Source organism: Fusarium venenatum (assembly GCF_020744135.1).
Source record: "Fusarium venenatum strain MPI-CAGE-CH-0201 chromosome Unknown EDB82scaffold_1, whole genome shotgun sequence".
Lineage (NCBI taxonomy): Eukaryota > Fungi > Ascomycota > Sordariomycetes > Hypocreales > Nectriaceae > Fusarium > Fusarium venenatum.
Genome location: NW_027072129.1, coordinates 7,760,373 through 7,777,244, shown reverse-complemented (window position 1 = coordinate 7,777,244; position 16,872 = coordinate 7,760,373). Strand labels below are relative to the sequence as shown.

At 49.7% G+C, this 16,872-nt stretch overlaps 5 protein-coding genes across 5 annotated transcripts; 4 read left to right on the top strand and 1 right to left on the bottom strand.

The window, feature by feature from the left end:
* The first annotated feature begins 60 nt into the window (after window positions 1-60).
* Window positions 61-7,388, top strand: EDB82DRAFT_79901 (Sec63 Brl domain-containing protein). The gene is made up of 2 exons (XM_025729475.2): window positions 61-6,398; window positions 6,453-7,388. The coding sequence occupies exons 1-2, from the start codon at window positions 325-327 to the stop codon at window positions 6,994-6,996; spliced, it is 6,618 nt and encodes a 2,205-aa protein (XP_025588697.1). The 5' UTR covers window positions 61-324; the 3' UTR covers window positions 6,997-7,388.
* Window positions 7,389-7,915: 527 nt separating this feature from the next.
* EDB82DRAFT_472051 (uncharacterized protein) lies at window positions 7,916-9,979 on the top strand (the record flags this gene model as incomplete). The annotated part of the gene is made up of 6 exons (XM_025729477.1): window positions 7,916-8,075; window positions 8,221-8,734; window positions 8,784-9,099; window positions 9,158-9,358; window positions 9,412-9,882; window positions 9,941-9,979. The coding sequence occupies 6 exons, from the start codon at window positions 7,916-7,918 to the stop codon at window positions 9,977-9,979; spliced, it is 1,701 nt and encodes a 566-aa protein (XP_025588698.1).
* An 824-nt stretch (window positions 9,980-10,803) lies between these two features.
* EDB82DRAFT_551811 (origin recognition complex subunit 3 N-terminus-domain-containing protein) lies at window positions 10,804-13,438 on the top strand (the record flags this gene model as incomplete). Its single annotated transcript, XM_025729478.2, has 7 exons — window positions 10,804-10,854; window positions 10,912-11,124; window positions 11,172-11,245; window positions 11,310-11,544; window positions 11,592-11,731; window positions 11,780-12,053; window positions 12,104-13,438. 7 exons carry the CDS (start codon window positions 10,804-10,806, stop codon window positions 13,220-13,222), a joined length of 2,106 nt encoding a protein of 701 aa, XP_025588699.1. The 3' UTR covers window positions 13,223-13,438.
* A 914-nt stretch (window positions 13,439-14,352) lies between these two features.
* On the top strand, window positions 14,353-15,544 carry EDB82DRAFT_79732 (uncharacterized protein). Its single transcript, XM_025729479.2, has one exon. It carries the CDS (start codon window positions 14,823-14,825, stop codon window positions 15,264-15,266), a length of 444 nt encoding a protein of 147 aa, XP_025588700.1. The 5' UTR covers window positions 14,353-14,822; the 3' UTR covers window positions 15,267-15,544.
* A 192-nt stretch (window positions 15,545-15,736) lies between these two features.
* EDB82DRAFT_521320 (Sec62/63 complex, subunit Sec66) lies at window positions 15,737-16,523 on the bottom strand (the record flags this gene model as incomplete). Its single annotated transcript, XM_025729480.1, has 3 exons — window positions 15,737-15,985; window positions 16,058-16,353; window positions 16,418-16,523. 3 exons carry the CDS (start codon window positions 16,521-16,523, stop codon window positions 15,737-15,739), a joined length of 651 nt encoding a protein of 216 aa, XP_025588701.1.
* Window positions 16,524-16,872: the final 349 nt, after the last annotated feature.

Here is a 16,872-nt window from a genome sequence, read left to right as displayed (position 1 = left end):
ACATGTAGTTACGCCACTGACACGCTACAAGCTCTGGGCGACCCTAACCAAATTCAGGCTGGCGTGGTATACTCCTAGGCTGCGATTTGAAATTTACGATCGCGACTTGAACTCTTCAATACACTGACGACTCCATACAATCTTTCAACGCCTGCGCATCAATTGCGAACCGAAACATCCAGGCAGCCGCTATACCACTACAACAGTCGCGGCTCGTGACTAACCCATGGTCATCTAATAGTCTAACACTCCCGGTTTTTGTCGAGAACATCGACGTTCTCCAACAACAACCACCTTCATATCTACGTAATTAATTTAGCCATCATGTCCGACGCAAATCGCGATGTGTCGCAGTACAAATACTCGGCCATGTCGAACCTGGTTCTCCAGGCCGACCGTCGTTTTGTCACGAGACGAACCGACGAGGCCACTGGTGATCCAGAGTCGCTGGCTGGACGCCTGAGTATTCGAGACATGGGCGCCCGAGTTGCACGCGACGACGCGCCAAAATCAAAGAAGCAGCCCGGTATGCCCGATATCGAGCGAGGTAGCCTAAGGGAAGGCGAGGATATTCTAGCACGGGAGCAAAAAAGACGAAAGGCTGAAGCCCCCCAATCGACTGGAGTCCTTGGCACCAACGATCTCCTTGTGGAAGGCATCACATACCGACCGCGAACGGCTGCGACACGGGCGACTTTCGATCTGATCATCACCATAGTAGCGAATAATCTCGGCGACGTACCACATGAAGTTGTGCGCAGTGCGGCGGATGCTGTCCTGGAGTATTTGAAGGATGACGACTTGAAGGACCTGGATAAGAAGCGAGAAATCGACGATATTCTCGGCGTATCATTAAGCCCTAAGCAGTTCAATGAGTTGGTGAATCTTGGCAAGAAGATTACAGATTACGACGCCCAGGATGACGAGGAGGACGTTGCTATGGGAGGTGGCGACGGCGATGATGCCGAAATAGATGAGCGTCAAGGTGTTGCAGTCGCCTTCGACGAAGACGAGGATGATGAGGAGGGCGGCCTCGTCAATGAGGTCCGCGATGAATCATCTGATGATGAAGATGAGGAAGAGAATGATGGGAATGCTGAGGATAAGGCAGAAGATGCCGTTGCTGATGTAGGAGATGAGATGATCCTCGACTCGGCGCCCTCAGGAGGAAAACAGGAGGAAAAAGAGAAGCACAGCATACCAGCTCGGGATATCGATGCCTTTTGGCTACGGCGCGAAATCGGAACACTATACCCCGATGCCCACGAACAAACCGACAAGACAAAGGCGGCACTTCAGATCCTATCCGGAGAACCTGGGGACGATGGCGAAGAAAAGTCTCTTCGTGAGGTTGAGAACGACCTCATGGAACTGTTTGACTTTGAGCACCACGAGCTGGTACAGAAGCTGGTCGAGAACAGGGAAAAGGTCTTCTGGCTTACCAAGTTGGCACGAACAGAGACACCCGAAGAACGCGCCAATGTAGAGCGAGAGATGGTTTCGGAAGGATTACAATGGATTCTGGACGAGCTCAAGGGCAAGAGCACTGCCGACGGCAAGAAGGGCAAGATGGATATCAAGATGGACATTGACGTCCCAGCCTCTTTTTCAGCTGAAGCGCCTAAGACTGAACGTGCTGATGGTCAGCTTGTTGGCGGACTTCAGCCCCGAAAGCTCATCAACCTCGACAACTTGGTGTTCGATCAGGGAAACCATCTTATGACGAACCCCAAGGTCCGACTACCAGAGGGTTCGACCAAGAGAACGTTCAAGGGTTATGAGGAGATTCACATCCCAACGCCCAAGAAGCGTAACGAACCCGGCGATGTCTTGATGCCCATTACCGATATGCCTGAGTGGGCACGAAACCCCTTCAGCCAAAACCAGTCTCTGAACAAGATACAGTCAAAGTGTTACCCTTCTGCGTTCAACGATGACGGAAATATGCTTGTTTGTGCCCCCACTGGTAGTGGAAAAACAAACGTTGGTATGCTCACGATTCTTCGAGAGATTGGCAAGCATCGTGATCCTGAGACCGGCGATATCGACCTTGATGCTTTCAAGATCGTCTGTATCGCTCCTCTCAAGGCGCTTGTTCAGGAGCAGGTCGGGAACCTAGGCAAGCGACTTGAGCCATACGGCATCAGGGTTGCAGAGCTGACGGGTGATCGCCAACTCACCAAGCAGCAAATCGCTGAGACTCAGATCATTGTCACAACACCCGAGAAGTGGGATGTCATTACCAGAAAGTCCAACGACCTGACCTACACCAACCTTGTACGCCTTATCATCATCGATGAAATTCATCTGCTGCACGACGACCGTGGTCCTGTGCTGGAGAGCATTGTCAGCCGGACTATTCGCAAGACCGAACAGACTGGCGAGCCCGTCCGAATTCTCGGTCTATCTGCCACCCTCCCCAACTACAAAGATGTCGCAAGTTTCCTACGAGTTGACACAAAGAAAGGCCTCTTCCATTTCGATGGCTCTTACAGACCTTGTCCTCTGCGACAAGAGTTCGTTGGTGTCACTGACCGTAAAGCCATTAAGCAGCTGAAGACCATGAACGATGTCTGCTACAACAAGGTCATTGAGCACGTGGGCACAAACCGCAATCAGATGCTTATTTTTGTCCACTCCCGAAAGGAGACTGCAAAGACTGCCCGCTACATTCGCGACAAGGCCGTCGAGTCTGACACAATCCATCAAATCCTTCGTCATGATGCTGGCAGTCGTGAGGTTCTTGAGGAGGCATCTTCCCAGGCAACTGATCAGGATCTGAAAGACATCTTGCCCTACGGCTTCGGTATCCACCACGCTGGTATGAGCAGAGCTGACAGGACAGATGTTGAAGACCTTTTCGCTCGTGGTGCTATCCAGGTTTTGGTGTGTACTGCTACATTGGCGTGGGGTGTTAACTTGCCCGCCCACACTGTCATTATCAAGGGAACGCAAGTTTACTCTCCTGAAAAGGGTAGCTGGGTCGAACTCAGCCCTCAGGATGTTCTCCAGATGTTGGGACGTGCTGGTCGACCCCAATATGACACATACGGTGAAGGCATCATCATTACAACACAGAGTGAAATGCAGTACTATCTCTCGCTTCTGAACCAGCAGCTTCCAATCGAAAGTCAATTCGTCAGCAAGCTGGTGGACAACTTGAACGCTGAGGTTGTACTTGGCAACGTCAGGACCCGTGATGAGGGTGTTGAATGGCTAGGCTACACATATCTGTTTGTAAGAATGCTGCGTTCTCCTGGTCTTTATCAGGTTGGCGCAGAGTATGAAGACGATGAGGCTCTTGAGCAGAAACGAGTTGATCTGATTCACTCAGCAGCTATGGTCTTGCGCAAGTCAAATTTGATCAAGTACGACGAGAAGACAGGAAAGTTACAGTCCACAGAGCTGGGCCGTATTGCATCTCACTACTACATTACCTTCGGATCCATGGAGACATACAACAACCTCATTCAGCCTTCCATCACAACCATCGAACTCTTCCGTGTATTTGCCCTCAGCGCCGAGTTTAAGTATATTCCGGTTCGACAGGATGAAAAACTGGAGCTGGCTAAGCTACTGGGACGAGTGCCAATTCCCGTTAAAGAGAGCATCGAGGAACCTCATGCCAAGATTAATGTGCTTTTGCAAGCATACATCTCGCGTCTCAAACTCGAAGGCCTGGCCTTGATGGCTGATATGGTATATGTGACACAATCCGCCGGCCGTATCCTGCGTGCTATCTTTGAGATTGCTTTGAAGAAGGGTTGGGCGTCCGTTGCCAAGACAGCCCTGGACCTTTGTAAGATGGCCGAGAAGCGCATGTGGCCTACAATGTCTCCCTTGCGCCAATTCCCCTCCTGCCCTAGGGACGTTCTCCAGAAGGTCGAGAAGATTGATGTATCTTGGAGCAGCTACTTCGATCTGGACCCCCCTCGCATGGGTGAGCTTCTTGGTTTGCCCCGAGCCGGTCGAACTGTCTGTGGCTTAGTATCCAAGTTCCCCCGAGTTGAGGTTCAGGCACAGGTCCAGCCTATGACCAGATCGATGTTGCGTGTCGAGCTCAGTATCAGCCCCAACTTTGAATGGGACGATTCGATCCATGGTGCTGCTGAGAGTTTCTGGATTTTGGTCGAGGATTGTGACGGAGAGGACATCCTCTACCATGACACATTCTTGCTACGCAAGGAATACGCCGAATCGGAGCAGAACGAGCATATCGTTGACTTCACCGTACCGATTACGGACCCTATGCCTCCCAACTATTTTGTTTCGGTTATCTCTGATAGATGGATGCATGCTGAGACTAGACTCCCTGTTGCCTTCCATAAGCTGATCTTGCCCGAGAAGTTCCCTCCTCATACCGAACTTCTCGAGCTCCAGCCCCTCCCCGTTGCCGCCCTGAAGTTGCAGGACTACGTCAATCTCTATCCTTCATGGAAGCAGTTTAATCGAATTCAAACACAAACTTTCAACTCGCTTTACAAGACGGATCAGAACGTTTTTGTTGGAGCTCCCACTGGCAGCGGCAAAACCGTATGCGCCGAGTTTGCTCTTCTAAGACACTGGACGAAGGGCGAGGTTGGTCGTGCTGTATACATTGCTCCTTTCCAATCGCTTGTTGACACTCGCCTACAAGATTGGCAGAAGAGACTTGGCTCCCTCAACGGCGGTAAGGAGATTGTGAAGCTCACTGGCGAAACTGCCACAGACCTCAAGCTCCTGGAGAAGGGCGATTTGATCCTGGCAACACCCACCCAATGGGATGTGCTGTCTAGACAGTGGAAACGACGCAAGAATGTCCAGACAGTTGAGCTCTTCATCGCCGATGAACTCCACTTGCTTGGCGACTCCCAGGGCTACGTGTACGAGACTATTGTTTCTCGTATGCACTATATCCGTACCCAAACCGAGTTGCCCCTGCGAATTATCGCACTGAGTGTCTCGCTAGCAAATGCCCGAGATATCGGTGAATGGATTGATGCGAAGAAGCATGACATCTACAACTTCAGCCCTCATGTCCGGCCAGTGCCATTGGAGCTTCACCTTCAGTCATTTACCAACACCCATTTCCCTTCTCTTATGCTGGCAATGGCTAAGCCGACATACTTGGCTATCACACAAATGTCTCCTGACAAGCCTGCTATGGTCTTCGTACCCAGCCGCAAGCAGACTCGAGCAACCGCCCGAGATCTACTTGCCGCAGCGTTTGCTGACGAGGAGGAGGATCGTTTCCTTCATGCTGAGGTGGAACAGATGCAACCTCTGCTTGATCGCATTAACGAGGAGGCGCTCGCCGAGGCACTCTCGCACGGTGTTGGCTACTACCACGAGGCTCTTAGCCAGAGTGACAAGCGAATTGTCAAGCATCTTTATGACAAGGGTGCTATCCAGGTACTTGTCGCATCTCGAGATGTTTGCTGGGAGTTGAACAGCACCGCCCACCTTGTCATAGTCATGGGTACACAATACTTTGAGGGTCGTGAGCATCGATATGTTGATTACCCACTCAGTGAGGTGCTTCACATGTTTGGCAAAGCCCTTCGCCCGTCCAAGGACGGACGCGGTCGTGGTGTTCTTATGCTGCCCCAGGTCAAGCGCGAGTACTACAAGAAGTTCCTTAATGAGGCTCTTCCCGTCGAGTCACACCTACATAACTACTTGCACGATGTTTTCGTGACGGAAATCAGCACCAAGATGATTGAGTCTGGCGATGATGCGATCAACTGGACCACCTTTACATACTTCTACCGAAGGCTGCTCGCCAACCCTAGCTACTATAGTTTGACCAGCACAACACATGAAGGCCTCAGTAACTACATGTCTGATTTGGTTGAGACAACTCTGCGCGAGCTCAGCGAGTCTAAGATCATCGACTTCGATGAAGACGATGGATCTGTCGCACCTCAGAATGCTGCCATGATTGCCGCTTACTACAATATTTCTTACATCACCATGCAGACTTTCATCCTTTCGTTGGGCGCTCGTACCAAGCTCAAGGGTATTATGGAGATTGTCACATCGGCTACCGAGTTCGAGACGGTTCAGATCAGACGTCATGAGGATAGCTTGTTGCGACGCATCTACGACCGAGTTCCTGTCAAAATGTCTGAAGTAGTTTACGATTCACCTCACTTCAAGTCTTTTGTTCTTCTCCAGGCTCACTTCTCTCGCATGCAGTTGCCAATTGACTTGGCGAAGGATCAGGAGATCCTACTGACCAAGGTCCTGAGTCTTCTCAGCGCAATGGTCGACATCCTGTCTTCAGAGGGTCACCTCAATGCCATGAGTGCCATGGAGATGTCGCAAATGATTGTTCAAGCAATGTGGGACCGTGATAGCCCCCTCAAGCAGATTCCTCACTTCTCTCCGGAGGTTGTTAAGGTGGCTAATGAGTTTGGGTATGTAAAATGTTGTGATTTGGAAATCAAAGTATCAGCTAACAATCTTTGCAGAATCAAGGACATTTTTGATTTCATGGAAGCCATGAATCCGGAAGAGAACGCCGATTACAACAAGCTTGTCAAGCGACTTGGCATGTCCCAAAACCAATTGGCAGAGGCGGCTAACTTCACAAACGACAAGTACCCCGATCTTGAGCTTGAGCATGAGGTTCTGGATGAAGACGAAATCAGGGCTCGTGAACCCGCTTACTTGAACATCAAGATTACTCGCAATCTGGAGGAGGACGATAGCGATTATGACTCTACTGTCCATGCACCGTTCTACCCTTCCAAGAAGATGGAGAATTGGTGGCTGGTTGTTGGTGAAGAGAAGACCAAGAGCCTCTTGGCTATCAAGCGAGTGACGATTGGACGGGAGCTTAACGTTCGCCTTGAGTACACTGTGCCATCGGAAGGTGAGCATGATTTGAAGCTGTTCCTAATGAGCGACAGCTACGTTGGAGTTGATCAAGAGCGGGAGTTCTCGGTTACAGTGGCCGAAGGCATGGACGTGGACGACGATGATGAGGAGGATGAGGACGAGGACGACGAGTAAAAGCCCATTGCCTACCCCAATTACCACGGCGATGGCCAGCAATGGCGTTGTACACTACTGCAGAATCACGAATGCGAATTTAGGGTTATAATATTCGAATCTATCAACTGGGACGATGACCTGGGACATTGCATGTGACTGAGATGTGCTCTTTGAGGAGAATTGTGCCGATACAAGTTGAGTTGCGTGGATGTTTAACGATACCACACGAGTTTGGGAGGCGTGAAGGGTCGAGACAAGTATTCACAACACCAAACGCGTCTAGTCACGGCCAGACCGACGACGTGACTTGGGCGGGGAGGAAGAAGCGAAGATGCTGGGGAAACAGACTAGGGACGCGCCCTTGAGTTGGTCTCGTATACCTAGGCGTCGAATCAGAGTCAACTACGCGCTTGGCCTCTGATGCTGTGTGAGAAGAAAAGAGCCTGGGGTTGGGGTTGGGTTGCTGATGACGCCGCCAGGCCGCTCAGAGTATCGGAAAAGCTGGCTGCAGGAACCACAAGAGACGAAATTAGTAGGTCAGCTTATCCTATTCACATTGGACTTTTAGACTGTTTATTTTTGTGTCTTCAAGACTTTTCTGTTACCCACCAGCCTGCCTGCCGGTACGCATCACGTGACCATCCATCCTCTGGTGACGTTTGAAAGTGCTTCCCTTGCTCAGGCCAAACCCGTTAACTCGTATCAGCGTTTTTCTTTCGTCACCTCCAACACCCCAGCATCTCGACGAAGCACCTTTCTTTCATCAATTGCGCAACAATTTCATTAACAACCCTTCATCGCGCTACGAATCTTGCGCCCCATTGACGCGCGCGCTACGTCTTCGAAGAGCTACGCGTTCGCCCATATTTTGCCAACTGGAATTATATCTCTAGCTGCTGTGTACATTGACCAGCGAAACATCATAACCATCTTTATAATGTCGGATCAGCTTACCGAGAAGCCTGAAGTTGAGGCTCCTGCTCCTGACGCGCAGGAAGCTCCCGCAGCCGAGAAGCCTGTGGAGCCATCATCAACCGGAGACGACGCCGCGATGACCGATGCCGAAGCAAATAAGGAGGAGACAAAGGTCGTTGAAGGTAAGTCATGATTATGGCATGTCCGGCGTCTACCGCACGCACGATTGATTTGCTGTCGAAGTCGCGCCCTGATTTTTCGCGTGCTCTTTGGCACAGGCGCGTCCTTCCCTTTGTCAGACTCATGCTGACCATGCTGCGCAATCAGGAAACAACGAAGCCGGAACCCCAGAGAAGACCGTCGGAAACACAGACGCGACCGAAGCACCAAAGCCCGTGGAAGAGGGTGCCGATATTGAAATGAAGGACGCGCCCGAGACCTCGGCTGCTGGGGAGACCAAGACAGAGAACTCGGCGCCCTCTGTCGATGGCGAGACAGCGGCCGAAAACGCTGCCACCGAAACTACCTCAGGAAAGGGCAAGAACAATCGACGCAAATCAACTGGCGGCAACAACCGTAAGAGCCTGACCAAGAAAGCCTCCAAGGCGCGCCTCACGCATCTGGACGCCAAGCCAGGAGACCACTTCTTAGTCAAGCTCAAGGGATTCCCCGCTTGGCCTGCCATTATCTGTGATGAATCAATGCTGCCACAAGCTCTGGTCGACAGTCGCCCTGTAGCTGCAGCGCGGCCTGATGGCACCTACACAGAGGCCTACGCCGATGGTGGCAAACGTGCCAACGACAGAACCTTCCCTGTCATGTATCTCCACACAAATGAATTGTAAGTTGCCCCCTATCGGGATCCTGGGCTCTCTCTGACCTGACTACAGTGGCTGGGTGCCAAATACACAACTTACAGAGCTCACACCTGAGAAGGCTTTGGAAACTATTACCGAGAAGATGCGCAAGGATCTCAAGGAGGCATTCACGCGCGCATCCGAACACAATGATCTCGATACCTACAAGGACATGCTGAAGCAATTTCAAGAAGAATACATTGCAAAGCAGCAAGCCGCAGCAACACCCAAGAAGGCCAAGAAGGGAAAGGCTAAAGCCTCCGACGAAGATGTCGATATGGAGGACGTCGATGATACCACAACGGAGAAGTCAAAGTCTAAGAAGCGCAAGGCTGAAGATGACGTGAGCGTAAGCACGATCCCTGCATGTCTATTTAAAACCAAGATGCTAACTGTTCCCGAATCAGACACCACAGAAGCCCGACTCGGTTAAGAAGCCCAAGATCAAGCTTAACACTTCCACACCTAAGGCTGCTAACGGCGCTCCCAAGAGTAAAGAAGATTCTGCTGCCAAAACCAAGGTGAAGGTCAAGAAGACTAGTGATGCGAAGGCCGAGGGCAACAAGAAGGCCAAAGTGACTCCCGAGGAGCGACGACACCAGAAAGAGGTATAGAGATAACAGTCATGCAACAGTCTCGGACAATGCTAATTATTGAACAGAAAGAGGTACTCTACCTCCGACATAAACTTCAACGTGGCCTCCTCACCAGGGATCAACAGCCCCAGGAAACAGAGATGGAGCAGATGTCCGAGTACGTCACTATGCTGGAGAAGTTAAAGGATTTGGAAGTGTCTATCATCCGCACGACAAAGATCAACAAGGTTCTTAAGGCCATTCTCAAGCTGGAGTCAATCCCACGTGAGGACGAATTCCACTTCAAGGACCGTTCGCAAGTTCTTTTGGACAAGTGGAATAAGCTTTTGACTGCCGAAACCGCAGCCCCTGCCGCAGAGTCCGCCAACGGAGTGAACGGCAACTCGGAAGCCAAGCCAGAAGAGAAGAAGGACGATAGCGGTAAGGAGACCACCGAGGAGCCCAAGGTTGAGAAGCCCAACGAGGACGACAAGTCTGAAGAGGAGAAAATCGAGGAGACACCACAAGCCTCGGCTTCTGAAGAGAAGAAGGATGACGTAAGCGCTGGCCTTGACACGTACCCCACCGGAGCTCACTTTGCTAACATGAATGAAGACTGTCGCTCCTCCTGAGCCTGTTGAAACCGCCGCTTGAGTTAATTATGGCGTTGCGAGGCTCATTGTGATTTAGAACAAATTCTTTTGTGGCGTCAAGGTTATGGTCTACCAGTACTGGTATTTTCCGTCTCTTTTACCTTTTCTTACGGTCTTCTCTTTTCAGTTGTGGTAAAAGTGACTTACTTCATCGCGTCTTTTTCGCTATCTGTATGAATATCTGCCAAATTTGGTGGCAGAGCTGCGGCGCGACTCGCTTCCGTCGTGATGGGCTTGGCAGGGATGGGGGCAAGAAATGTCTTTTCCAGGGGTGTACAAACGGCAAAAACTGAGGATGCTGGGACTCAGAGCCTCGTCTAATATGGGATTCTTTGAACCAGAGGATAGTAAGAGCTCACATGGCAGGTGATATAAGGAATGCCATGTGAAGCTCAAGGATGAGATGAAATTCGAAAGGAGGCGCATCGAACGAAGGTGGGCTTGGTGAGCAATGGCATGCAGATGATGAACGGGACAAAGGACTAGATGTACTCGAGGATGAAATTTATATATTCAAGAAACATTGCAAGTTGCTTTTCAAACAGCCATGCTGTTTCTATCTAAAAGATGGACTCTAACCTAAGCTTTAGACCCCATGAAATGATCTAAATAGCATAAACTACCTACCTATGTATCGCCGTCTCAAGTTGCCTTTGCAAGGTTAACATTCAGGCTGTTAGTAGCGGTCGCTAGGATACAGTGCGCAATACAGTGTCATGGAGCGCGCTCACCGTCTGAAAACGCGTTGACCTTTAATACAAAACCGAGCTTCATGAGTTTCAACTCCAGAATTTTGTCATTATCAGCGTCGTCGAAAAAATAATCATGACACGTGAAGAAGCTGAACAAGAGGCCTACAGTCAAGAGGATCATCAGGTAACGTTCAACCCTGTTTCAAGGTTCATGGACCGTTTCCGCTAATGCAACAGACAGGTCGCCTATATTTTTGACCCTGAACATGGTGGGACGCAGAAGAAGTCTGCCAAACGCAAAAGAGTGTCAAGGCAAGCTCAGAAAGATGAAGAATCTATCAAAGACTCATCATCTTTCGTACCTCTGCTCAACGGCGCCGAGAAGCCTGAGTTTGTCCACTTAAGGGAGACCTTATTCCAGGAGAGCTGGGCCAAGGTTGATGAACGCATTCAGGTGAGTTTGTATGACTTCTCCATGAAACTACTCTTACGTAAAAATAGGAAATTCTCAAAAACTCGAATTTAGAAACTCTACACGAAGTCAGTGATTTTGTCGAGGATGCAGTGACAGACTCGTAAGAACCCAACCCAGACATTGATTGATTGTCCATATGCACGCAGCCCCTAATTCTCGTACAGTGGGGATAGGATTCCATCAGCCTTGATCATCACCGGACCCAACATTGCTTCACAGGACCTTCTCTTCCAGCAGCTATCAGAGACACTGCAACAAACAACACCAAGCAAGTTTGTTGGTCTGCGGTCCTCGGAAGCATCAACTCTCAAAGCAGCATTGAAAAAGGTTATTCGAGATGTCACAGCCAAAGTCTCTGATGATGAGGACGATGATCTCCAAGTTGGAGATGGTCTTGAGGTAAGTCACCCAACTCGACAGAATGAATACGTTCTCACGTGTCACAGGGGCGACGGCATCTTGGCTATGATCTTGAGGCCTTGCACGCATTTATCAAATCCCAGAACTGCGAACATGTCTTCGTTGCATTCCAAGACAGCGAAGGCTTCGACAGTAGTCTGTTGTCCGACTTGATCATTCTCTTCAAGTATGTTTTCCCTTCTTGAAACTAGTTGTTTCCTACTAATTCCTCAAGCTCTTGGCGCCCACGTATCCCCTTTACTCTTCTATTTGGTATCGCCACATCAGTCGAGCTCCTTCAAGCCAGACTGCTCAAGGCTGCATGCCAGCAGATTTATGGAGCACAGTTCGATGTGATCCAGACCTCGGCAATTCTTGAGAACGTCTTCAAAGTCGCCGTAGCAGCGTCGGATACTCCTGTGTTGATGGGCACGTCACTTCTTCACGGCATGTTGGATCGACAGCATGACCAGGTCTCGGGCATCCAGACCTTTACCATGTCCTTAAAGGTAAGTTCTACACAGTTGAAACAAGGTTGAATTCTTACTAAGAGCGATAGTACGCTTACATGTGTCACTTCTATGCGAATCCCCTCAGTGTCCTTTCCCATGCGTCATCTTTTCAAGCAGAGCATATTGAAGCAATTCGGCATACAAACTCTTTCAGAGAAAATGTTGAGAGTGCAGTGGAAACTGGAGTCTTAGATAGCGTGCAATATGCCAAGGATCTACTCGAAAACAATGACTTCCTCACCTTGCAGGTTCAAAATAGCCTTACCGCTCGGCAAGAGCATATCGAAGACTTCTTGCGGGCACTGCTTATTCTCAGAGAAGCAGAAGCCCACGACATTGAGTTTTCAAAATCTTATGTTGAGGCTATGGACGAGGGTATCTCAATAACAGAAAGCTCAAAAGCTGTCGATTCGGTGCAGCGTATGGATGCCAGCGAGTTACTGGCTCTACTTCGAAAGTTGGTCGCAATTTTGCGAGACGGAGAGGTTGATCTGCTACTCGGTTCGGCAACAAAGCAGGCAGATATTGATTTCCAAAATGCACTATCAAGGCAGCTCATCAGCTTGGAACAACTGCATTCAAAAGCACAAAAAGAGGGCATCACGCTACGAAGCAAGTACAGTGGTCAGAGCAAGATTGCACGAACCACTGTTATTGCACAAAGAGTTCAACTGAGCCACGATTCAGCGGCACTTACTGAGGAGGACAAGCAACTTACTCAGATCGTTAACGACATCACAGCGTTGCTTATCGAACATGTCCAGATCCCCAAGCCTGGCTCTATGCTGTTGTCGGAAAGCTGGCTATACGATTCTCGAGCCCCATCACGAGATGTATTTGTACCTCGCCCGCGGGCCGTCCTGGAGCGCAGCCTCATAAGACCCCACGATTACTTGTCGTGTTCATGCTGCAAGCCAGATGATGAAGAAACCCCAGCAACGCTACCAGCTACTGCGCTTTTATACCGCCTATACACTGAGACTGGAAGCCTCATCAATGTAGCAGATTTATGGACTGCATTTTCCGCACTGATCAGCAACGAGGAAACGGACGAACGCAAATCGCTGGCCCTGTTTTACCGTGCACTGGCTGAGCTGAGGGCTTTAGGATTTGTCAAAGCAAGCAAGAAGAAAACGGACCATATCGCCAAGCTGAAGTGGCTCTAGACATGTTTGCATTTGAAATTGGCTAACAGAGTTTGTAAAAAGAGAGACATGGCGATAAAGAATAAGCACTTAAAGACCGCAACCGCAGATAAAGGTGGCTCTTTGTGGGCTCTCGTGAGGAGGGGGAGGGACGGAATTAACTATGTCTCAGGAGCAGGTTTTTTATTTACTTGTTTCTGATTTTTCGCATCTAATGAAGACCAAAGTTGAGTTAATAGCCACGGAAGAAGAAAGCGTCGTCAGTCTAAGACACCAGATGGCTGGAAGGGTTGCAATTGGAGATTTTGGAGTACAGCCAACGCAGCAGAATGCAAGACATGCAGCAGTAGAATAAGACTAGACGCCGGGAGCGGAGCGAACTGCATAGGACAAAGCATCATGTGAGTTTTGCTAATTATGATGCCTACATAGGTATGTAGTAAGTAGTCTTTGATGGTGAATGAATGTGGAACAAAAGAAAGAAAGAATGAAATATTAATAAAAGGCGGTAAACTCGATTTATCTCGACCCCATCATTGTCTTGTTCGAGACATGACTTTGAGTCATGGCCACCAGTCACATTCCACGCCATCGTTTGTTGGTGTTACTTGCTTGGATGAACCAAGCGCCTCCAGACCAACCCAATTGCGTCTATCTATGTACAGTACATACCTAATGTAGTTGGTTCGGTTCCCTCTCTACCACACTGCACAGTAGTGCAGTAGAGTCTTCTCTGTCTCAGTTTCGACACCACTAATAAACCCTGAGTCTTACCTGGAGCCGGGTCCGTCTACTCTCTGCGCTGGCAGGAAGGCTTTTAGTTCCCAAGACTCAAAGTGTGGCAGACCAGACAGAGCAAGAGTTGAAGAGCTCAAAGCGGTTCCAACTTCAGGTCTCTGAGCTGTCAGAGCCCACTTTGCCCAGAACAGCTGCTGTTGGAGAAAGATTCAAGTCAAAGGGGGTGTGCGCGTGCGTACGGGCATTGGGGGTTTTGTTTCCAAAAAGAGAACAGAGCAGAGCGAGAACAAGAACGGCTTCCGGTCACAAAGACGTTCGACTGGCTGTTCGCGATCCTAGCTTCTCATGTCTTCCCATACAAGAAGGCGGGGTTTCGCCCATAAGAGTGACAGTCAGTATCTAGTATCTAGTATCTAGTATCTAGTATCTAGTATCTAACTACAAGACATCTCTTTCCATTTCTTCCTTTTCTTCCATTTCTTCCTTCTCTCTAACTAGACTTTCTGCTTCTGTCTTCAGCCTCTCAGTTCTTGCCTCAGTTCCAGGCAAGCCTCGCGGATAGTCCGAGCAACAAATACCAGTCAAAGATTCGACTACAAAACTCAAAACTCCAGTCGGTGCTGTCATTTACTGAACCACTCTACGGAGAAGACCGCTGTCAATAGCCACCCCGCCAAAGCCAATTCACAATCACCACTCATCATTGACCATTGATCACCTACAAGTACTATTCCTATTCAGAAGTGTCAATCTTGGGAGGCAATAAGAGACTGGAGCTCTTGATCTACAAAAAGAAAGCTTAAGGCTATTCTCTACTCAACTCAACTCAACTCTACAAAGACCAACCTCTCATTCTTTTACCAGCAACGACCAAGCCGCCACTATGATGCGAGGCGAGATCCCTTCCAGGCACCGCCAGGCATTTGCTCAGCGACGACTTGCCAAGAACCCAAGTCTTCAACGCAAGCTGGAACAAATGGCTCTACCACTGGCGCCTCTGGTCCAGCTCACGACAGGCGCCGTCCATCCTTCATTTCCCACTACCGTCCTCAACTTCTGGTTGCTCACCGATGAGCAGCTCGAGTCTCTCGCCCATTTCTACCACCAGAGGACGCCCAGCCCATGGACGAACCAGTATCCCTGCCCAATCGCATGGAGATCCGATCTACCTCTTGAGGAGAAGCGGCGCAAGATGGGCAAGTTCATTGGCCTTCGAGGCTGCGAATCACCCATCCTGCTCAAGACCGAGGATGAGATCCTGGCGGAGGCACGCAGAGCGAGACTCGCGGCCGAGGAGGACCTTTGGAGGCGCAAGCACTTTTCCTGATCTGCATCAAGCGAGGGATACTCAGCGTTGGTTTCGTTAACTTGGGGTAATAGTCTGTTTTTTTTATTGTTAGTTGGTGTTTCTGGGTCCAAAGGATTTTGCATATGTTTTGATTTCGGTTTTTTTCTTTCGTTTGCATCTAGGAGGTCGCATTGCTAGACATGGCCAACTAGCCAGCGCGCATCATTGCATTTTCATAGGAGTACAGAGGTGAAAGGCAAGCCATATATCAATAGAGAAGAAGCCCATGCTACTATTATCAACTCAAAACAAAACACCCGTAACGCCGATTGATGTTCATTCCTCTCATCGTCATTCCGATGCACACCGAGTGTGCGCCTAAGTGACCCGTGGTATACTATACAAACCTATGTAAGAGGAAATGGGTTTAAACTTGTGTGTGTATAAAGACTTCTTCACTCTTGTAATCCGTCACTTTGGAACTACACCTTTATTCGATTATTGTGACACTAGTTTGAAGGGCCATCAATCAGAACAGCATCCTCCTCGCTGGTGGCCTTGGCGGAAGAGCTCTGCTCAGAGTCAAGCTCCTTCATGAACTCTGTCTGGATCTGTCCACGGCGCTTCTCCCACCACTGCTTCTCCGACTCGGCCTGGGCGAGAATCTCTTCGATTGAGCTGCGCATAGCAGCGTTGGCGGTCATCTCGTGGGCGGATTGGAAGATGGACTGGCCCCAGTTAGGAGCCAGGGCATTGGCCTATTCAAAATCAGCAAGATATTCTGAGCATTACCTCAAAGCGCATGCGCCAGAGTAGACGAGGGTACATACCTCTGTGACAACATCTCTCAACTCCTCCTCCATTTCCTTCTCAGCGCGCTGAAATCGCTGCCACAGATCATCACCTACGCTGCCTTTTGCCAACAAAGAACCACAGGCTTGCTTGGCTGACTTGATCTGGATGAGACGGCGGATATCCTCCACTGCGCGGCGCAACAGGGCAGCGCGGAGAACGCTCTCGGGGACCTTGGGGCTCTTTTCGCTGCCGTCTTCGAGGTGCAGCAGGGACAGGTAAACGTTGCGCTGGAGATGAGGGCCGAACCACGGGGCCAGGTTGGCGCTCTCAGCTGTACCCGATAGTTAGTGCCCGTTCGATGTATGTCTTTCTTTTCATATCTGTCAAAAACATACCAGCCTGTCGTTTCCGATAAATAGTCGAGAATGTCATGAGGGCGCTGCCGAGAACGATAACATAGGCAAAGGGAAGGGCAAGGCCCTTCCAATCAATGTTGAACATGATGAAAAAGAAGTTTTTGAAAAGAAAAACACGATGTATTTGCGTGCCGTAATTAAAACGAGTGTCAAGAAAGAATTCGAGCCGGCCGTGTACTGAGAGTGTGGGATTGATTAATCGACACGAATACAGAATACAGCAGAACAGTAAGTAATAGTCTACAGCGAAAGTGGTGATGTGGCGCATTCACCTTTAGGCCAGATAACGTTTCTTTCTTGTCTAGTGTGGCGTCTTGGTCGTGGCTGTGCAGCCTTCCAGGCAGATGGGCCCTGGAATTGACTGCCGTGCGACGTCACTAAAGCATTAGATAAGCTCTTTCTCCACTCGTAGCGTAGGGCAGGCAGGCACCGTG